The sequence below is a fragment of the Stegodyphus dumicola genome, chromosome 8 (genome assembly GCF_044657685.1).
Source record: "Stegodyphus dumicola isolate Sdum_Otavi_A_Nest chromosome 8, ASM4465768v1".
NCBI lineage: Eukaryota > Metazoa > Arthropoda > Arachnida > Araneae > Eresidae > Stegodyphus > Stegodyphus dumicola.
In genome coordinates this window covers 121,162,049-121,186,499 of record NC_140775.1, presented here as the reverse complement: position 1 = coordinate 121,186,499, position 24,451 = coordinate 121,162,049, and the positions used below count along the sequence as shown (strand labels likewise).

The 24,451-nt window shown below is 29.4% G+C and overlaps 1 protein-coding gene across 3 annotated transcripts in view; it reads right to left on the bottom strand.

Moving 5' to 3' along the window:
* LOC118192948 (sodium/myo-inositol cotransporter 2-like) overlaps positions 1-24,451 on the bottom strand; it is a 117,496-nt gene that overhangs the window by 27,643 nt on the left and 65,402 nt on the right. For all 3 annotated transcript variants that reach the window (XM_085822331.1, XM_085822332.1, XM_035363966.2), the window contains exons 6-10: positions 17,202-17,307; positions 13,915-13,995; positions 13,029-13,234; positions 7,913-8,048; positions 1,575-1,682 (exon numbers count right to left, since the gene is read on the bottom strand). In XM_085822331.1, coding sequence (XP_085678457.1) covers positions 1,575-1,682; positions 7,913-8,048; positions 13,029-13,234; positions 13,915-13,995; positions 17,202-17,307 — 637 coding nt within the window. The remainder of the gene's footprint in view (positions 1-1,574; positions 1,683-7,912; positions 8,049-13,028; positions 13,235-13,914; positions 13,996-17,201; positions 17,308-24,451) is intronic.

Genomic DNA, 24,451 nt, shown 5'->3' with positions numbered 1-24,451 from the left:
AAGTTTGCTCCTCCAAACTAGCCCTTGATGAAGAACTAAATTATTTAAAAGCAATAGCTATTGACAGGGGCTTTTCACCCAACATTATTAATCAAGCAGTTAAAAAATTCTCATCTCAACACACTAAAAGCCACACTCTTATTTTAGGAGATTATAAAAATTCTGTTGTCATTCCCTTCTTTCCATCAATTAGCTATAAAGTTGCACATATTTTGCAGAAATTTAACTTTCGGGTTGTTTTTTCTCCCATCAATAAAATTCCAACTTCTATACTCAAGGACCCCATTCCGGATATGAATTCCTGGGGTATTTATAGGATTCCTTGCCAGTGTGGTTTAATTTACATTGGCTAAACTAAGAGAGCCTTAAAATTTCGCGTCAAAGAACATGAGGCATATGTTAGAAAAAAGGAAACACAGAGGTCTTCTGTTGCTCAACATTGTTGGTCCGAAAATCACACTTTCAATTTTTCTGCTGCCAAAATTATTCAAAAAACATCTTCCATTGGAGAACTGGATTTTCTAGAGGCATTTCACATTCATAAAAATCTTTCTGTTCTAGTTAACGATCCTAATTCCAATCCAAATTTGCCTTCGGCTTTTAGAGAAATTATGTTTTAGTTCTGGTTTCATCAACAGATGGCGCCACTTGCTTATTCTTATCCAGGCTTTCTTATCTTATCTAATCATTATTTCCTATCTTGTTCATTTGCGGTTTTGCAGCTGAAGATGATGGTTCGGTAAAACCATCGAAACTAGTCCTGTGAAAATTTTGTAGGTATAACGCTGATTTTTGTTGTTTGACTTCTGAATTAGTATTTATTCGGCGTGTTATTGTCTTGATTATTGGATTTTCAGTGATAGCTTTTTTTAATTGCTTCCTCTTTACAAAGGATGGCTGTCCAGAGTGGGTATCATCTTCAAGGCTGAAATTTTCATGCATTAACTTCTCAAACCACTTTTGAACCATGTCATTTCAAACAGCACGCTGCCCATATGCAGCACAAATTTAATGACCAATTTGACTACCACACTTTTTTCCCTTTTTAAATAAAAAAAAATAGCAAGAAAAAGAGCTTTTGGGTTCTAACTTCTTAATACTGCAATTAAACAAAAATTATATCATAACATATACTACAATTGCACAACATGAGAAGGAAAACTGTATGTAAACATCTGTTTTGACCAAGCTTACACCTTATCAGCAGTAACAAGATAAATTAGAAGAAAACACACTTTGATTTGAAAAAACATAGAATTTTCTGTTAAGACCCAACAGTTTCTATGATGTATTAGCCTAATTGAAGTAGCACGCTTTATTCTCTGTTACCTGTTTTAAGCATCTATCTTCGAATTACATATGCATTTTTCTATTTGAAAAATATATTGCATTAATTAATCATGTCCTTTAAGTAAAGACATAATTTGTATGAAATTAAGTTCATGATTTTTGGTGAATTGTTTAAAGAAGAAATAATTTAGGATTTAATAGATAAAACATTTTTTATAATATTTCACAGTGCGATTTTAAAAATATAAAATATTTATTTATTATCACAAGAAACAAGTTCATACCTGTTGGCATAAGTTCTAAAACAAGTCGAGGGTATGCAACATTTGAACATCCAGCGGGATTTTGACAATATGCCATACAAACTTCAGGATCTACACATGCTACTTCATCTAAAAAACAATCAATAAACATATTTGGAAATAACATATGTATTTCTATTTAAAGTACATATTTGTTAAATATAAAAAGATAAATGTCAAGACAAATATCCAAGATTTGGACAAAGACTTTTGTGGTCTAATTTTGCTCATTTTTAATGTTATCAAAATTTAACTTATGATTTATGGAATATAAAACCATTACATTACAACCATAATCAATGCAAGTGAATGAATACAAACTACAATCAGCAAAGCAAAGAATCATTAATGCATTAGCCATCATTCACAACACAATTTACATATACTAACTAGAAGTGCAAGTGACCAAAGTAATAAAACTTGGCTAACCTATTTCTAGAGCATATAACTTTATTCGAACATAAGCATAACATTATGTTTCATTTATGGAAATAAAGGTTTGCCTACTGCAATCATTTTAGATGCAATTAAAGACATTACTTAACATTATCAAACACACATTTTTTTCTTTACTTTGAAATTTGATACTAGTATCAAATAAATATTTTCTGTTAGCTTAAAGAGAGAAATTTAAATAGCAAAATATCAGTTCTTTAGTATGAACAATAATATATAGTGTCTGAGACTTTTATGAAAAACACAGGGTTCGTACACATTTCTGCACATAGAAATTAAGTACTTTTAACCTTTTCGCGATGGCGCACCTTTGTTTAAGACGCTCGTGTGGGACGGAAGGGAATCGAATGCAGTCACCGTACAAGATGGAGGTTTTGCATCGCTAAGCCTAATTTTATAAAAAAAATCAGAAAAAAAAAAAAAAAGTTTCACTTCTAGCATTGTAATTTTTGGTATCATTTTAGATTATTACTTGAGTTCTTATATATGTTAAAATTAGCACTTAATAACGTTTTTTTCTTTACTTTACATGAAAATATACTTAAAAATTTCCTTATCTTATAAAATAATTTTCGGAAGCGCTATTCAAATTATTCATGATTCTTTTTCTAAAGTTTTAATGGATAAAATCCATCAATACAGTCTAAAATTAATAAAACAACACAATAAAGCCTATTTACAGTAAGAAATAGCAAAATTTAAAATGAAGACTGAGTGTGGCAAATCTCGAAGCACGGAGAAGTATTACTCTCTAACTCTTAGAAAAAGTATCACTTTTTAAATCTTTAGAAAAAGAATCATCACTCTTACCTGCATTAGTTAAATGGTTCATTAACCATATGAGGGTATTCTTCCTCTTATAAATAGCACCTTTGCGCTATAATAGACAAGAGGTGAGACTTCCAGAAATAAAAAGAGAAAAAACGGGAATATATCTGAAGTCAATGCAAAACTGACTGGGCTGTCTAGTAACCCTGAAAGATGGTATATAGTAGAGGAAAAAACAGAATTAAAAAAGGAATTGGATATAAATCAGACATGCGAATATTTACATTACATTAGCACGCAGCAATTTAAAGAGCCCACCTCTGTTTACAATTCGCTCCCCCCCACCCTCGCAACAGTTCATGAGTAAAATAGCAAAGTCAGACAGAATATATCAAACTCAAGGTCAGGAACCTAAAACTGTGTTCATTTCAAAAGTAATGGACATAGAATGCCATCTAGTGACCTTCGGAAAAACATTCCAGCTTAAAATGCGTATATGCATCACCCGTCCTCTGAATGCAGTCTCTAGCGATGTGTGGATGGGACAGCCGGCTGTAAGAGACGTTCTTAGACGTATATGGGATGCCTGCCTTGAAAGGTTAAGGGCCATTAATGAAAAAATTAAGGACCTATCAGCAAATGGAAGCTGAATAAATTCAATTAAATTCAATCAACTTAATGTCTGAACTTCACTTTTGTAATAACACTCTAAGTATAAAATAAATCCACAAGTAAGATGCATTCTTATTAAATGTAATTCAATAATCATAACTATAAAACAAATTTGAAATTTATTAAGTAGCATTAAATATTTTACACATATAATTGTTGGACGTATTTGAAAGAATATTAGGGACATTGAGTTTTACTAACAGTTAGCTTTATGTTGATTTTTCTTTTATGTCTCATTTTGCCACGTAATTAGTCTAGAGGTTTAGTAAATAGTAGGTAGATTTTATGTCAAATAGCATAGGTTAAAATAAGATAAAAATCAGCAAGATTCATAACAGTAGAGTGGCTGTTGCCAGTGCTGCCTAGAGAGGGAACTGTTAATCAGAACAAATCTGAAAGCCTGATGTAGACATGGTTGGCAAGTTTTGAAAATTAGTTGTCCTCTGTCTGTCTGATGAAGTTAGTGTCGTAACTTCGCGAAGAGCTCCTGGGGCTGTAACCCAGTTAATATACTCTTAAGTTCCAATGAGCCACTTAAAGTGCCAAATGTGATAAGTAGTTTTGTATTATTTTACGTCTCATTATATGCAAAGAATAAGTTTTACATTAATTTTTATATTTTTATACTGTATCTAGTGACCACAGTAAGGATTAATGAAAAGCAATAACTCACTTTAATATGTAGAAATAACTTTTAAGGGTGAGCAGTTACAAATAATTAAGTTAGATAGTTAAATACCCTTAGTCATTATAGATTCACATGGCCACTATTAAATTTTACTTATCTTTTAAAAATATTTGTTCAAAAAGCACTAATAAAATCACAAACTAACAACATTTCACAGTTTAAAATACATGCAATTTATGACACAGATTCTTAAACGATATTACGACAATTACAGTTTGAAAGCTATGAGCAACACTCAAAATATTTTTGCCTCTTCTTAATTTGAAACCTTCCCAGATATTTTGGCTAATTTATATTAATTTCCTTCTCTTTAAGCATCTTTTCTAACAATCAGAAATTCACAAACCAGTGTTCCCACTAGTTTCTAAACTTATCTATTGACCTAACTTATCAATCTCTCGACAATGTATCTGTGAGGTTTTACTTCATTTGGTAAAAGTTAAATAGTCCAAAACCCCAGACAGAAATGACACAAATTATCCCCATGCCTGAAAATCAGACAAAAAGATGCCAAAAATATTCCTCCAAAATGCTGATTCACACTCAAAATCACAGTCGTAAAAACAAACATAAAGATGCCAAAAATATCCCTCCAAAATGCTGATTCGCACTCAAAATCACAGTCGTAAAAACAAACAGAAATTTCAGATGATTAATGTTGTCTATCCTTAGTAGGTAATAATTTCACAAGACACTATTAAACTAAATGCTACTTTATTAGACACAAAAGATATCATCCTCGCTTATACATGTATCCTACAACTACTTGCATTCCAGTCTTAGTTCGGGTTTACAACTACTTCGCATGCTTGCGATGGCAAGCGTTAAGTCAGATTATGATTAAGATCTCGAAACACCATATCTTTCCCCCTTTATCACAACTACATTTTACTTGAGGGATGCTGAATTTTACTGGACCGACGCAAAGGTTGTGGCACTGCTGGTTTCATTGGTAACCTGGTTGTATCAGTAGCAGGTTCGGTGAATGGAACCTCTGGTACAACTTTAGGCTTGGAAGACGACACAGACTCATCCACCTAGTGGCTATTATCTTTGGATGGTTCTGGAACTCCATTCTTATCAGGCTCTTTGGGAATAACAAGAGCTGGAGGTGGACATATGCAGCCATCATCAATTATAGTTCCTCCATCATGCACCTGATCAACATGTTGCTGCCATAGCTGACCATCTACATTTATAGTATAATGAAGCTGCCCATCCTTGGATTTGGACAGTTCCAAATCTCCATCGTCTGTCACTTTGATGATAATTTCTTAATGCCACTTTAATGCCAACTCTAAATCCTCAGTCTGCAAGTCTGCAAACTCGTAGGTTCCTTTTCCAACTTTGTCTTCCACCCTACTTTTGAGATCTGGTCTCAATAAACACATTCTTGTTCGAATTTCCCTCTTCAGCATTAGCATTGCAGGGCTCTGTAGAGTAGTTAAATTTTAAATTGAGAGCTTTTCTATATTGCATCAAAAATGCAGAGTTTTTATCTCAAAGTTTGTAGTTTTATGTTTTATTCAGTTACTTTGTAGAAATACCTTAAACTCATGTGAAGTGAATTGTGGCCTGTTATCACTCACTCACAATAGTATTGGTAATCCGAATCGTGCACAAAAGTCCCGTAAACATTCTATTGTTTTGAAAGTCTAGCTTGATTTCCTTGGATAGGTTTATAGCCATTTTGAGTGAGCATAGACAATTATAAAAAACATATGCTCAAAAATAAGTCCTGCATCGATATGAATACGTTCCATTTTCTCAGTGTTGTTTTTAACGCATTACAATCTTTATTGGAAGGATTATCAGGAGCCAGCAAGTTTTTTAACAGACTATACATTTTTCCAGACAAACTGAAAATCGGTACTTTCCGCAGCTTGTCTTGCGAAACATTTTGTATATCTACATAACTTTCGAATCTTTCCAAAAAAGAATCATTGTTCTTCGTGTTCATTATACAAGGACATTATTATTATTATTATTATACAATTATTAAGGACCTTCTGCAGATTTTGGCCAAAACTAAGGACTTTTACAGACCAAAAATCTATTCCAAAAGACCTAAGGACTTTTCTGGACTCTTAATGACCGTAAGATCCCTGTTAACCCCACATTTCAATACATGTATAAAGGTAAGAAACTATCAATAAATCTGCAAAAATGCTGCCAGTGGGATTTATCTACAATTAAACAGTTCAATTTTTATAATAAATTTGAGTTATCTAGTAAGTCAAGAAATAAGAATCAGCTATAATAAACATGATTTGCTAGGAGTTCTAGTTGTAACATAGAATCTTGCTTGGTGTAACAATAAAACCATGAAATTGAGTAAGTTTAAACTCTACATATTTAATCTTGCATTCAAAGTGAAAACAGAAGCTATATCACTAAAACATATTATTGATAAGGTCTAACAAATGGTGTTAGCTTGATTCGAGCAAAACAGTGTTAGATAAAATATTTACTGAAGGCAAATAACATTTAACAAATATTATTTACACAAATCTTCTCTTAACAGACCAAAAGAAAAATACACTGGAAATTTGAATATAAAACACAAACAAAATAGATATATACAGAACAGATAGAGTTTTATTTTAAGATAAAAAATATTTTAACATGCTTAGATTTTGACTTCCATTTTACAATAAGTACTATTAAAACTAAATTCGCATGCAATATTGCCAAGAAGTAAAGTGACACTTTTGCAATGGTGGCACAGCACAAGACAAGAACACTGGACCAAGTGCATAATTGGTTAATCCATTATTCAATAATTTATTTCCCACTTATAAATTATAAAATAAGGCCACTTATAAGGTTATAAAATTTCACTTTAACAAGTAACATCCATATTTATTTTATCTTTGTTTATGATTCTTTTTTCTTGGTTTAAAAAGGTATATGAGATATAAATAATGAAACAAAATGTTAAGATCTGAAGCAAATAAAGTTAAAATGTTCTGAACAGTGAAAAAGCATCGGTATACAAATGGTTCAAGTCAAAATGCTTTTAAAAAAACTATTATCATGACATTTTACCTGACAAAACTTTGATATTTTCTCATTACATCTTGCATAGAGAGTATAGTAAAAATCATATTTATGAGGTTTAAATAAATTCTTAGAAAAACAAACTTGTGAAAAAATTTTATTGCTGAGTTTGTGCATTTCCCATTTTTACTCTCTAATACAATATGAAATTACCTCATTCCTATTTTTCTCAAGTTGAATAATCAACCTCTATTATTGGTGTAACACATAAAACATAAAAACATCTATATTTTGCATAATGACACTTATTGTCTTTTTTTTTTTTTTTTAGGAGTGTCATGAGACACCCCCTAAAAAAAAAGAGCTCTCCAAGCACTAGATTTTTTATCAGTTTCTTTGCTATGAATAATTTTTCTGCTGTTTCATAACAAAGGCAACAATTATTCTTTGCAGTATCACTGAATTTTTAAAAATTTGCCTAAGAAATAATTAAAATAGGAAAAGATGACCCTAGTACACTAAGAAATAAAAAAATCTTGTACCATAAGTACATTATTTATGCACACGGATAGGGTTAACAACTAATTTTTTTTTTTTTTTTTTTTCATTTGTCTTCCAAATCCCTCCAATGAAAAGGAAGACAACAAGATATCAAACTGAGGCACTAAATAAGCTTTGGGCATTAACATGATGGGTAAGTAGATAAAGTATGATCTCATAAAACTTAACTGCATACCTGTGAAAAGGACTCTGCTTATCATTCCTGGCATAACAATCAGAAAAATAGGTAGAATTTTCATGAATCCAGCAAACAATGTTCCTCCTTGAGCATGAGATAATGATTTAGCTGCCAAAAGTCGTTGAACCATCATCTAAGAAGCAGAAGATATTTCCAATGTGTTAATATTAAATTTCATAATACAGTAACAACATCCGAAATGATCTAAACTCTGGACCTGCAAAGACCATCAGCAACCAGACCCAATTCTTAATTTCACTTTGGCACTAAATACGATATCTCTCTATTAAAGAAACAATCATTTAGTAGCATAAATCTGTATGATCACTAATTTGGTTCTGTGGCTACCTTTTTGCTTAGCTTAACATCTCAAACCATGACATCCCACAACGAAATATCATTTATATATTATATAAATGATTCAGTAGGATATAAATTATTCAGTTGGTGTAAAACTTACTCAATAATTTATATCTCTGACACCAAATTAGTAGTTTAAATCTCCATATGATTATGAACACACAGCAGCCTGAGAAATGACTCAGCCAATGATGTCTGAACAATTTAAAAAATAAATAAATAAAAAAGGAAAGATTTTAGATTTTACATTGTGCCCAAAGGGGCCTTTTTTTTAATGTTTTGTGTGTTATGCTTATTTAATAAATATCATGTTCTTTGCACTTAAACCATCAAATTCAACTCGACAGCAATATCGCAAAACAATTTTAAAATGAGCATACCTTTAGAATTTCCGATACACAGTCTCACACACTGAAGATAATTTTTTTTCTCCCAAATACAATGTTGCCATTGCTTGCTTTGAAATCATTGAGTTTGTTAATCAAAAAATCATTAATGTGTTACAAAATAGGAAATTGATAATAAAACAAATTCCAAATTAGGGCTTCTAGATGCCCATAATCGGTGGAGGATTACGTTATTCAAAATTTGACAGCTTTAGGTACCCCTATTTTATCACAATGTGAGAAACATACACATATTTATGCAGATTCTTGATTATTTAATCCCTTTAAATATAACACAGGGTGATAATAGTTGGCGGCAACAATTTGGAAAGTGAAACGAAAAGTTTTCGAAGCAAAATGCCAAAACGAAATTAATAGCGCTTTTGGGCTAAAAATATTAGTAAATAAATACCTAACTGTATTATAACCTTTTATGATGACATTACACTCGGAGATAATTACAGACTTCAGCTAACTACACTGCAAAGTGTTGTTAAGTGTGTTGAGGTGGAGAAATTTAGCAGAAATTTCTTTGCTCATGCAAAATACAAATTTTATAAATGATACTCATAGGCTAAAAGATTCTATTTTATGCTGCTGCAAATGAGAGTTACTAATTTGCCTTTATTTTATGCTGTTGTAAATGACAATTACTAATTTGTTATCTAGATAAGCACATGCACAGTGCCAGAGGTGGTGTGGCCGATTTAGGGAGAGAAAAAATTTTTAGAATTTAAAGAAGTATTGAGCAACAAAATCAAGGAGGTGGCAAAATTTTTAGGAAAGCACTTGACAGCAGAATTTAGGACACACAGAGAATACACCGGACTGCACAATGAATGTACAGCACCAGCTCTAGATAAGCCTCAAGCCAATGTGAGAATTTATTTATTCAGGACACAGATGAGCCTTAAGCATGTACACAAAATAGGTGTAAGTATAATAAATCAATAAACTAATAAACTAATATAACTCAGACTTAATTTTGTCAGCATGCAATAGAATACACATGATTTATCAGAACAATAATGTCTTCAGTCACCAATCTCATGATACACTGCCAACAGTGTAGAGCAGATAAATAGCTAAGCTTTATGATGATAACCACAAATTTTAAGGTTTTCAAATATCCCAAACAAAATGCAAAATTTTCCAATTAATAAAATTTGTAAAGACATGTGGAGACGTGATAATAAATAAAGATGATTTAACAGAAGTTTTTCATTGCAATGGCTATGCCCCAATCATCAGTCAACTAATGGATGGTGAAATCTGTAGGTTCTAAATCTAGAAAGTATTGCTATTAACAGTGAAGAAACTGACAGAGCTAGCTGAGAATGAAAAAAAAATTTCAACTGTCAATTTAGTAGGAATTTTCAGCACATCAATAACAGGACTTGAAGAATGGAACTTTGAATAAGAAATTATATCTATACATAAAATAAAAGAGAAAGTATTAGCACACAAAACAAAGCAACTTAAACAGCTTACACTGAAAAAATATTTAATAAAACATTAATAAAAAAAATAAATACTGAGCATTTCTGCCCCTTTTCTGAAAAATTTTGACTCATTTAAGGTCACAAATGACCAAAATCTAGAATTGTGGAAGTCCAATGAGTCTCGATCTCAGATTTTTTACTGTAATTCAGAAAATTCACTATTTAAGAAAACGAGTATGTTATAAATAGTTAAGTTTCACTTTTATCAACAGCTATGCTTCTAAAATGAAAAGAAGAAGACTCAGAATTAAAACATCATTCTTTGACTATTCATGCATTTCACCATAAATACTCATCACATTAATAATAGTGTTGGAAAGGAATACCTAAATTTACAAACATTAAAGAAACAGGCTACGATTTTTTGCAAATAACATAGAATTTACTGAGTATAACAGACAGATCTGTATGCTATTTATGAACATGGAAGCTTTTCGTAACTAAATACGAAGTTTTCATATTACATATAACCAATATACATAATAAATTATCACACTTTTAATAGGGTTAATTGATGAATTTGATATGATAGTAAGTATGAATGAAAATCATATTTCCATGGAATGTATAGTCAAAGTCTGCTGTTAATAGATTTTTTTTTGCTTCTTAGATCAGCAGCAACAATGAAATGAGAAAATAAACAAACAAACTCAGGAAATGTGTTACTTGTTTAAAAAATGTTAACACTCTTGTTACTGCTGTCAGATTCATAAAGGAGTCTACACATTTACTTTTGTTTCAGAGTTGGTTATACAAAACTAATTAAATAAATTATAAAATCTGAACGTTCAACATTATTATTTATAATTCATAATATATTTTTAGTATGCAGTAAAACTATGCAAATTAATTAAGAAAACATTATTCTTAAAATATTTGCATCCTTAGAACAGAATGATCTTTTGTAATAGGAGTAGGACAGAACAGTGCAGAATTAAGCTTTTAAAATAGGATATTATACATTAAAAAATGTTTGTTTCCAACAGAATTACTCACATTAACAACATAATTTTAAGTTTTGATATAGTACTCAAACATTGTAAGTATGAACTTTTGTATGTATTCACTTTTTGGGTGTCATTGTACTGTTTAATACATATTTGCAAGCAATTTAATATTTGCTAATGTGCTTCTGAATTTTACAATATATTACTGGATAAATATGAAATTTTAAAAGTAATCAAGAGTGGCTTTTGAAAATTATTATCATATTAATAAATACTTCCTATTCTATTTCCCGTCAGCACACGCACTGGGGTAAAATCCACCCCACGTATAGTCTTTTCTTAGAAAATAAGGGAAGGTCGTACGTGATCTTTCTAGTACTTTATGTACCTTTCAAGATCAAGGTTAGGAAGTGGTCGTTCAGAGGAATTTTTCCCGTGTCCTTGGGATTTTTGTGTTTTTGGGGAAGGCATGTGCAAGGGATTGTAGCTACCCCGTGTGTGTACTAACGTTTCACTTCTAGGGAGACGTTCATTGAGATAAGTGTGTACGAGAGAGAACAGTAACGACTGTGGGTTCTTCTCGCTAATGTTGAAACTGATAGCAAAATTGAAGATTCTGCTTCTGAGTGCGATAATATTTCTGAAAGTGCTCAATCAGTTGAGCACTTCAAAAAAGTGCTCAACTGATTCTGACCAGTATTATGATGATTCACATGATCTTTGACATCAGATGATTTTTATGTTTGAATAGATGGAACAATATGAAGTAAAAAATTACTCTCGAAAAACGTTCGGACACGGCCACACAATATAGTGTCAAGAAAAGCTTTAGAAATTTGAAAAATCCAACTGTTTATTGCAAATTTTTTATGAATAAATAATGGAAGATTTGGTGAAATCAACAAACATTTACATTTCATCAATCATCAATAAGAAACAAATTCTCTAGACAATGTGATGCACAAGAGACAAACGTAGCTGAATTGAAGGCGTTGTTTTCCCTATTATATTACACAGTTTGTAAAAATATGTACTTGTAAAAATATGTTGTCACACTATGTGAGGATTGTTCAATCTGAGGAGATTATTTGAATTATAAACTCAGGTGGGAGGGGGGGGCGGAAAAACTATGTGTTATTTATATTTTTTAATATTCTTAATTAGAATCTATTCTTTGATATGATTAATTGTATGACATTATATTGAGTTTTAAGGAAAAAGCTAGTAAGAATGCAGCCTTTTCATATTCCTCTAGTACTTTATCAAACAACTCTTTATAATAAACACTTATGTTTAAAAAATATGTATATATGAAAACGGATTTTTCTAATATAAAAGAATCACATATGTATTTTATATAAGTTAGTAATTTTGCATAAATTTCGATTTTTATGGCTTACTTTAGGTAACCAGTATGGAAATGTTTGTATAACTTAAAGTAAGATTATCTCGAATTAAAACTGGAGAAAAGGTTTAACAGAATTCACAAAGCTATTAGTCATTTATACATTCATTGAAAACAAAGAAAATGCATTTATTTATATTATACGTTGCGGGGTGAACTCAGAAAAACATATCCTGGGGTAAAATTTGTCCTGGGCGTGTACTAACATAGTGCAGTGATGCACGTGTGCTGAAGGGTTAATATCTATTCATAGCAAATAGCATGAAGAAAACTAATTCTATTAGATTTTTAGTGCCATTTCATTTTTCTCTGCATTGTCATAAAAATTCATATCTGACAAGTGTGATGATTCTTAAATTTTAGAATTCTGTTGAAAATGACATTACTTGCATAAATTGCTCATTAAAAATGTATATAAATAATACTGTCCAAGCTATCTTTAAAAACAAATTATGTACACCAACTTACTTAAGAATATTATATATATATATATATATAACAACAACAACTTACTTGATCAGTACACCAGTACCATATAGACGCTGGAGTTTGACCAATGAGAAAACCAAGCCATGGCATATCTGGATCATCCCAAGATCGCAAAATCATCCAGGCATCTTCTTTTGGAATGCCACAATCTGTTCCATTGATTCTTTGTGATGGTATTGCTTGCATATATTTTTCCTGCAATCCTGATATGCCACCCACCTGTATAAAAGCTGCAATATATATTCAAATTAGCAGTCATTTAGCAATATTTTTTTCAGACAGAAATAATAGTGAACTTAGTTTTACTTATTAACTTAGTTTAAGTTAACAAGATAATTTATAACAATTAAAATAAATAAATTGCTGATTTATATTAATTACAAAATATAAAAATATTCTAACTTAACTTGCATACAATGCTTTTAGAAAACAATTTTTTACAGATATGGCAAAATATAAACTTTTGAAATCTGCATGTAAAAATATAAAATTACACCATTTGAAACTTTAAAACTTAATGATACTGCATGATGCTAAATTATATGCTCTTAAAGATACAAACATTTCATAGCATTTTATTTATCAAATTTGATATGCAAAGTTAAATTATAATGTAGAACAAAAAAGTTAACCTACTTAAAAGTTCATTCTATCATTTTTCATATCATAGCAAATAGCATAATTAAAAAAACTCATAGCATGGATATAATTATTATAATATTACATATTAATTTACATATAATAATTTTACTCATGAATTAAACTGCCAGTTGTTGATCTTAAGAAACTAAGGAGGGAAAAATGCAGCTTTTTTTTTTCCCCCACATATCAAAACATAAATGGATTCAAATGAGTTTTAAAGTATTATTATGTTTTGAAATGGAGGAGGGGAAAAAAAAAGAACACATACCTTTTACAGCAACAATAGCAGCTCCTGTAATCATAACAAAAAACTGAAGTGTGTCGGTATATATAACTGCAGCTAATCCACCTAAAGAACATAAAGTATTTTGTTATATTTAGTTAGCCAGAAATTAATTTTAAGTACAAGAAGTTCAAAGCTATATGAATATGCTCTCTGTTAATACAAGATTATAAGAGAATGTGAGTTGGAACTTTTTTTTTAACATTTAATGCACAGTTCTAAAACCAACTTTTAATGACAGTTTACAGAATATGACAAGAACCCCCCATTAAATTACACAAAAATATATCTATTTACAAATTTAAAATCAAATAACATTACAGCATTTTGAAGATATACGAGAGCTTGAAAACCAGTAAGTTTTTAAGTACATATGGCTCATTCAATTTTTATTTTTTGGGAATAAAATGTATGCATTGTCATTAAATGAAGAGTTTTTACAATACACGCACACGCACACACACGACAATCTAACATGGCAGAGTTTCTTACACTTTTTTCAATCGCGACCCCCAGGACCCCATAATATTTACAAAAATTTTGTGGGACCCCGTAAGTATTGCGTAAATCCAACACACGCGTGAGTGAAACTGTCAATTTTTTAACTTGTACTGTAATAGACTATTGCAGTTTTAGGTCATTTAACTTTTAGGTCAATAACTAAAGACATTAACAATGTGAAAATTTTAAATAAATAACAGAAAAAATGGCAGCATCACGTGCAAAGCAAATAAAAATAAAAGTTTATATTATAAAAAAAGCGTCAAAGCATTTTCGTTTTTCTTTGTCTGTATTATTTTATCTTTATCTATTTTTAGATACATTGTGTAAAAATATTTGGTAACTGTAAAAATATTATAAGTTAAAGAAATATCAAAACTACTAAAATTTTTCGCGACTCCCCATCCTTAGTTCAAGAAACCCTGTCACATGGGACCTCATACAATGCTAGAACAACCTTTTCACCCTGACCTTCAAGTTATCCATATGCACTAAACTGGCTGTGGTTGTTTGATTTCTCCATGCTGCAATTTGATGACTTCTTGCCATAACCCCAGTATTTTTCTTAGCATACCAGTCAAACTTTCGCAAACAACTATAGTAAATGACTATAGTACAACTATAGTAAATGACTATAGAATGAAATGAGGAATAAATTTGTGAGCATAATATGTTTCTTCTTGATTTTGACTTGAAATCATAACCTTTTTCGTTTTTATATGATGCTGAATTTTATTCAAGTTTTTTATAAAATGTTTTTATGTACATAAATTAAAAAAATCTGATGTGTACACCACATGACTTCCTTGAGCAGAATATTAAATTATACGTAATTTTCCTCCACTTCATTCAAATATACTGAATTAACAATTAACGAATTTTGAATTAAATCTACTTAGTCAATAACGCATAAACCACAATAAAATAAATGCACTCTTTAAAGTTCACTGTATTTATTTACCATAGCGACAATTCAGCACTAGGTTCACTTAACAGCATTACATCTCATTCATTTTATAACTCAGAGTGCACAAAATTTGTATCATCTAAAGAATTACCACACGTTCTATTAAAATACTACAATAAATCTAAAACAATGTATAAAAGTAATTAAACAAATAAATATTTTCATTAAAAACTGAAAGATATAGAAAAACATAAAACACCAAGTACAGTTAAAGCAATTAAAAAATTTATAATTAAAATTACAGTTTCTATGCAAAAACAAGCTAAAAAACTGAAAGATATAGAAAAACATAAAACACCAAGTACAGTTAAAGCAATTAAAAAATTTATAATTAAAATTACAGTTTCTACGCAAAAACAAGCTAATAATTTATATGATAATTCCAGAATGAATTAAGCATAATTCACAATAATAAAAGAAGACATTACTTTCTTGTTACGAAGCTTAGTTTCTCCAGATTGGCAACAAATCTACGACTCTGCAAACTTTCAAATGTAAACAAATATAGCTGCCATGCTAAAGAAAAATTAGGCTTAGCTGAACTTGAAACACTTTTAAACTGTTGATAATTCCACAGTTATTGCATGCAGGTTAAATAAAGGCAAAAAACCCTTAACTAGGAGATAAGAACAACATAATTCAATCATTTTTAAAGCAAAAAATGCACAATTTACATACATATAAGAATAACGAAACTGAGCTCACTGAGCCAAGTAACAGAGTGGATATATATATATACATATATTTATATACTTTTGGTGCAACAGATTCCAACCAAAATGAGTGGCGGAACACATGCAATAGGCGCACATCTACATGCTATAGCAGTCCTATATACAAAATTTCAACATTCACAGGCTATTCGTTTTTCAGTTGTGCAAGATACGTATGTATGTATGTTCAGACGCCACAAAATAATCTTTTCAGAATTATTTTAAATCAGTTTTATAATGCTGTTGGGGGAAAAAAAGCCCTTTATTCTGTCCTTATGTACGTACATCACGCAAAAACATCATTAAATCGCATTCGATAGCAGTCTAAATGGAGATTTTTGTTGAAATATGATACTTGAAATTTTTCATGATTACAATACTCCCTTTTTACTTCGTTACACCATAAAAGGCAGGTTTCTTTTTTCTTTCTTTCTTTCTTCTTCTTCTTCTTCTTTTTTTTTTTTTTTTTTTTAAAGAACCGAATCCTTGTTTTTGTATTAAGTTGGCATCTCTTATAATGCAATGTCCCACAACACGGTATTTTCGAAGAACGTAACTACCAAGTTGTAGGGGGCCTCCGGTATCATAATTTAGGACAAAACGGTTAGATCAATAAGATCACTTTCAAAAAGCTTCCATTGATAAAAATAGCAAATGTGTGGGTAATATTTTCATGTAAACATGAGTGTTCTGATTCTGCATTTTGTAAAATATACAGAAAAACTGTACATGATGGAAGATAAATAATGCAAATGTAATGTCAACACAAGTTAGAATAAAAACTGAGCATTAATTGCTGAAAACACAGAGATTAGTTCCAGTTTCAGATTTTTATCATAAGCAATATTGTATATAAAGTCATATTTGCTATAGATATGAAGAACTACACTCTTCTCTACCACAGACATTTTTCATTTAACATACATATTTTGCTTTTTAGAGTGAAACATAATAACGAATAAAATGAAAAGGTGCGAGGAAAGCATTTAAAGAATTTCAAATAAAGTAGAAATGTAAACTATGTAAAAACTAGGTCCTAACTATGTAAACTATGTAAACTCATATTTTATGTGAGAATAATAGATAATTACCAGTTACTGTACAAATGCCAGTCATGAGTAATAGTCCCAAGATTGCAACATAGAGATCCCATTGAAGAGCTTGATTGATAAAAACTGCTCCTGAAAACAAGTTGACCTGGGGAAATCATAAAATTTTGTTTAATTTTTAAATGAAAATTATGAATTTATAATGTAAATTTTATTTAGAGCAAAGGATGTTCTAAACATTTCTCTAAATAACAGTTACATAATTTATGGACAATTTTAATAGAAAAAAATTAATTAAATATTGAATAAAATTAAAACTATCCATCATTTCTAAAAATATGCACATACAGCTTCCCAGAAGAAATGCTTAAAAGTGCATGTATGTGAAAAGCAGAATTAAGTCTCGTAGACAAAAATACATGCAAAAAATGTGTACTACGGTAGTCAGGTTAATGGCAATTAAATGATGTAATAAAAATTGTGTAACCCACACTAAATATAGCTGAAATTCCATTAGACATAATTAGTTAAAAAAGAAAAGAAAAAGATGAATTATTCGCATACCACTAAAATGTTTAAAAATCTTAAAATTATGACAAATTCTAAAATACTTCAGATAACTGCAGTGACAAAATTTCATACAGTGGGCTTTTCCCATTTGAGGTATTATAAAATGAGATTAAAGTAAGCATTCTAAAATCTTTTATGAATATATGTAGTCCTATAAAATTTTTGAATCAGCAATTTGTTAAGAAATACAATACCCAATAAATTACAAATTTAAATTTTTTCCCTGATAATATACACTTAATTAATATACACTTAATTCTTCACTTAAATCAATATCAGTATTAAAAATGCTATTAAGATCTATCATTTAAAAAAATCCCAGAGGTTAGTAGAATTTGCATTATTCGATTGGAATTAAAATGATTTTCAGTTGTGAATTCCTTTTGAATACAAACATTTAGAGCTTAAATTTTAAAGCTTATCACGTTTTTAGGAGCCCCTTTAATATTAGACATTTTTAGAATGCAAGAGGTAAGTTGCACAATTTTCCAAAAATTGTTTTCATGCAGAAATATTAAGAGCAAAAAGGATCACTATAAGCACACTTAAAAATTCATGCAACAATTTTACAAAGTGTTTTTGTATCTGTATTATACAGCCAATTCTATACTAACACATCAATTCTTAAAACAAATGAATGGGATGCAGAATTTTATCATTTGTGTGTTAACTTTTATTGTGTTAAGTGAACACCTGTGATAGATTTAAGGATCAGAAAACATCACTGTATATAACAATGGTGAGATCAGCTTATATTGGCAGAATTTATTTTTTGCATATTAATATAACAAAATGTATTTTAACACCAAATCATAAAGAAAAAAACTTTTTACATTCCAATATATTTTATCTTATAGAATTGTTCATTAGTTTATTTTAATGTCAAACAAGTTTTACCATCTTCATCCGGTTTGTGAGCAATACGTTTTAAAATGCTTGAGTGTATGTTAGAAAATTTTAAAAAACTTTTTAAAGAAATATGCTAAGTTCTGATAATAGATTAAGATAAAAGATACACAATAAAACCAAGTATATGCTAATAAGTTGAAATTGCTCCATAGAGACTGGATATTTAAACAGAGTATTTAGTGTACAATTGGCTTTAAATTTACATGGTCAAATTTAAAAAATACTAAAATTACATAATTTGAGTATCCGTGAAACCATAATCAATTATATTAGCCATAAAATTAAAATGAAAGTAGCATTTTTTTGCAAGCCACAAAAATTTTAAATGAAACACAGAAAGTGTATGCACCGTAACAGGTAAAATCTGTAAAAAATTTGCTGAGAACCAACACCAAAGTTGAACTGTTCACATTTATGTCACTCCCACTGAAACTTAAGCAGAAAGTTGAGTAACATATAGTACATGGCACAATGATAATGCAAAGCATTAAAATCAGACAAAAATATATTATAAAGAAAGTACACATAAAAATAAATCTGCAATCTACGCATATTATAAATATATAAACAAATCCTCTTTTTTTAAAACAGGGATTGCTTAGCCAGCCTAACTTAAATTAGTCTAACTATTACTGCTATATTAAATTTGCTATGTTTGCTTCTTACAAATAATATTATGAAAATAGTTATATGAAGCTTAAGATATTTTTTAGCATTTTAAACTCATTAATATGATTGAATAAAAATATTTGTAATGTATAAGAAAATATTTAAAAATAATTCAAGCAGATCAAACACCTATTTATTATTAAAGCAAAACTAATTTAGCCACCTTAATGTTTTTAATAAAAGGCAAAGAATAAAAAGAGTGAGGCACAGCCTTTTAATATCAAATGAAGTTAAAATATTTTCTATTTTATAATGATCAAGGTAGTCCAACACAAAACATGGCCCAAACCACAAACCTACAAGAAAGAAATACATAAAAACATCCAAAATTATTTTTCAAAATGTATCATAAGAACAAATGCAACTTTAAGAAAATACTAATATGGTGATCACTTTTCAACCGCTTAACGTGATCAATGGAAAAAAATTCCAAACAACGACTTATTACAGCTTAAAACTATCACAGTTAAAAAAATAAATAAAAATAAAAGTACCATGCTAATTAATTTCTTAGTTCATTTTAAGGCTATCACTTTATGCAATATAATAATAGCATAATTTATGCATATATATACTAGCCATTCCATTTAACTATTATTTTATGACATCTCATCATGAGAACAGACTTTCCACAACTTAAGAAAAGGTTAAAATTGTTCTAAAAAAATTCTAAGGTATATACAGAGTATTTAAAAAAACATTGCAATTTCATCTTTTGAATCATTGATGATACAGCCATATATTCAATTGAAAGTTCTTAAAAAGTTTCTTAAATTGTTAAAGGGAACAAATTTGATCAACTTCAATACTACTACAAAAAGTATCTTTTAAAGCAGTTCCCAATAATGAAAATGTTTAGATACTCCAAAAATCTTCACAAACTCTTGCATCAGTTAAGAACAGAAACAGAAATTATGATCGCAAATTTCAGAATGATATGCATTTACATATACGATAGGTATTATTAAATGATATGCATACACATGAAAAATTTAAAGGTCATAAAAATTATACACACTTATTTCAACAGTAACTTCTTACAAGCTCTTTTTAGTTTAAGAAATTGATAAGATGGACTTACACAAGTTTAAACCTTAAATTTTTGGTGGTTCTCTCTTCACAGTGCTTAATTACAATTAAGTACTGTAAGTATTACATTATGTATGTGTTAAACAATTTTTGATTTACAAAATATTTTACTGTAATGTACTTTTCTCTCAAGGATGCAAGAAATAAAACAGAATGTACTAATTTTGCATAAGAAAGATCTGGTCATTTTAATCATAACTTAATCTTTTAAAACATTTATAGTATTTTTACAACTGAGGTGTGTGTTTACATCAACAGTTCAAAAGATAAAGCTACAGTTATTCTTTTAAATATCCTGTATGATTAGTATTATATGTGTGATATATAAATGTTTATTACTTTTGTTCCATACACTATGTTTTTTGAATTTGTGATTATATTCAATAAATATGATGGACAGCTTACATTCAGCAGCCAATTGTGTAACTAATTAATAATCATAAAATTACTCAGGAATATATTTAATGTTTTCAAAAAATGTTTCCATTTCTATATGTGTCATGGTAATATCAGCATTATTACAATTTACATATAAAAAGTTTACTCTTTTACTAAATGGTATTAATTCAATTGGACCAATGAAAATATGTAGCAGTATTTAAAATTACATTCAATATTAGATATTACATGTCTAGAAAATAAAGAGCAATTAAGATGGCTAATTTCCTTTGTGAATTAAAGAAACATATAAAAATTTTACTTGGTACAACTTAAAGTAGAAAAATAAAAACTAAAATTTGATTTTAATTGATCATGTCCGGCAAGCTATTTGTATTCACGACATACATATCAGAAGGAACATTCATATACTTACTGTAATTTTAATGGGAAAATTATAATTGTACCTTCCTTAAAATAGTAAATTATTTAAATGATTATCAGATTTTTGAAAAACTAAACATTAAACTCATCGTAAAGTAAGTTTCTTATAATTTCTTTTTTTATTCTGTTTCAATTCCTATTTATCATACAGAATTTTAAACATTATGGAATATTTCACTTTATTGCTTAAAAATTAGAGAAATATGCTTAAAAAACTTTTATACCCCTGCATATACATATATGTATATATATGGAGCTGTGCAATTTATAAGCCACTTAATGCTATAAAGTTTTATAAATTAGTAATGATCACATTAAGCGGCTACTGTATCATTAAAAATTAAACTTAACACACTGAAACTTGCATATTTATAGCAAATGCCTGCAGTAGTGAAAAAAAATTAAAGTTCAACGTTGTTTAAAGCAGTGGTTTTTCTTATGCTGAAATATTTTAAGTTTTTAAAATTATGTAAAATAATAAAAAAATTACCTTTAAAGAAAACAGTGCTTAGTTAATAAATTCAAACTAAACACTTATAATATTCTAAATACTTTGAAAAAAATAAGCAAAAAAACTGATTTACATATAAAATATTTTGGAAAACATGCAAACTTTAACTGAATATATCTAATCCTTTAATAAAAGGAAAATAAAAAATAAGAATAAATAATAATTCATAAATGACATAATGTGATTCTGCCCAAACTTTTAGAAATACGCATTAAACAGAATTTTAAATAAAAAGATTGAATAATGACTGAGTAACAGATCTAAAGAATTGCTAATATTCTCTAGTAGATTCCTAAAAAGTCCCCTTCTCCATAATTTTTATTAAATTAATTTAAAAATTTGCATTATTCAATGGTATAAAATAATGGCCACACCCCACAGACAGCATCTTGGTATTTTGTACCATCAGTACCAGCATACTGCATGCTATGTAGTCCTCATGAGTTAGTCATTTGATGCTTTTATCAAATCAGCTCTATTCTACTCACTACTACATACACTGATACCTAAAATTACCTTCACATGCATAAAAAATAACCTGGCACATGAAGTAAGCAATCAATTTTATTTTTTTCATGGAATGAATAAACTGCAAAGCTACTTATCAACAGCCTATTCAATTTGATCAATCTATTTCTAAAATGCAAGTTACAATATGTCATCCAAAGTACGGCAAACAGTTTGCACAAAATACCACTTTCTATCAAGAAATTCTGCAATTTCAGATTTGATTTTAGCATTTAATAAGAGAATATACTTCCCCTCCTTTTTTTAATACAGAGCTAAAGTATCATTTAGGATGAATTACTGTTGATTTTTAGAAGTAAAAGAAAACAATGAAAGGAACAAGATCAATGAATATTTGAAGACAGATGAAACTTTTGATAAAAAGTCCTTAAATATCACTAAAAAATAAATAAATAAATAAATAAATAAACAAACATGTTTTTATTGATAAAGAACTTTTCTACTTGATAGATAAGTGCAGATTCTGGAAAATTTTGCATTGGGATTAACTGTACAAATATAAGTTTCCAAGTGACTTCAAGCCAAGTAAAATTTAAATAGTAATATTTGCAATAAAGAGACAGTTCATTATAGCATTTGCGCTATAAAAAGTTTTGACAGGATATATGTTGCAATGAATTTGTTAATGTGCTCACAAAAATCGCATTTGTTAGAAGACTTAAAAAACAATATAGTACAAAGCACAAAATCCAAATGTCCAATATCTGAAATGATCTAAAATTCAGACAACCAGCAATACCGATTCGTAATTTTACTTCACCACTAAATAAAATACCTCCTTGAAGAAACACATTTAGTAACTGTACAAAAATCTGTACCAATCTGTATTAAATCTGTACGAACAATAATTTTGTGCATAATAATTTTGCTTGGCACTACCTCAAACCCAAACATCGCTGATTTTACAACTACAAAGTAATTTATACCCAACACCAACCTGGCGAATCATTATTTATTATTTCATGCTTTCAGCACTACATGACTATCAACTATTGCTGATTTTATAACTACAAAGTAATTTATATAATTATATATATAAATCTGAAAGGTTTCAGATTTTAAATTACATCCAAAGGGGCATTTTTTTAAACATTTTATGTGCTACCTTTATTTATTAAATATCATGTTCTTCACACTTAAACCATATAATTCAGTTCAACAGCAATATCACAAAATAATATTAAAATGAGCATATTTTTAGAATTTCTGATGAAGAGTCTCGTGCAATGGAGATAAATCCCCATACAGTGTTGTCATTGTTCGCTTTGATATAATTTAATTTGTTTAATTAAAAATTTGCTGAAGTGTTATAAAATATGAAGTCAATAATAAAAAAGAAATTCAAATTGATATTAGGGCTTCCACATGCCCAATATCACAATGCGAGAGACATACACACATTCATGCAGATTTTTCATTATTTAATTTCTTTAAATATAATACAGGGTGATCATATTTGGTGGCAACAATTTGAAAAGTGAAACAACGCTTATCGTGAATTGACGCAAAATGCCAAATGGAAATTAATAGTCCTTCTGGGCAAATAGCCCCTTTGGACTAAAAGAGATACTCATATGCCAAAAGATTATATTTTGTGCTGTTAGATTTGAGAATAATTGTTTTGTTATTCAGATAAGACCAGGACTGAATCCAGAGCTGATGCGGCAGAATTTAGGGCAGGCATAATTTTTAGAATGTACAGAAGCACCAAGCAACACAATTAAGGGATGACAAAATCTTTGGGAAAGGTATTGGGATGAAAATTTTTTAGATCTTAGGCAAGTGCCTGGCAGTATAATTTAGGACATGCAGAGACTGTATTAATTTACAAAATGTCTAGCTCCAGCCCTGAATGAGCCTAAAGTATATATGGGAATTCATTTATTTGGGACACAGATAACTATTAAGCATGTATAGAAAATAGGCATACATATAATAGATAACTAAACTAATATAATTCAGGGTTAAATTTGTCAACATCCGATACAAGCAAGACAAAAGCTAACAGACCAATGTCTTTATTTGCGAATAGCATAGCTATAGATAGCGAATACAGTCAAAAGTCTTTAATCCGGACTCGTCGGGACTTCGGCGATTCCGGATTATCGATTGTTCCGGATTATAGATCATCAGTTTAAATCTGGTAAGATGGCATGCAGAAATTATAAAATTAAAAATATGAAACCGAAATTTA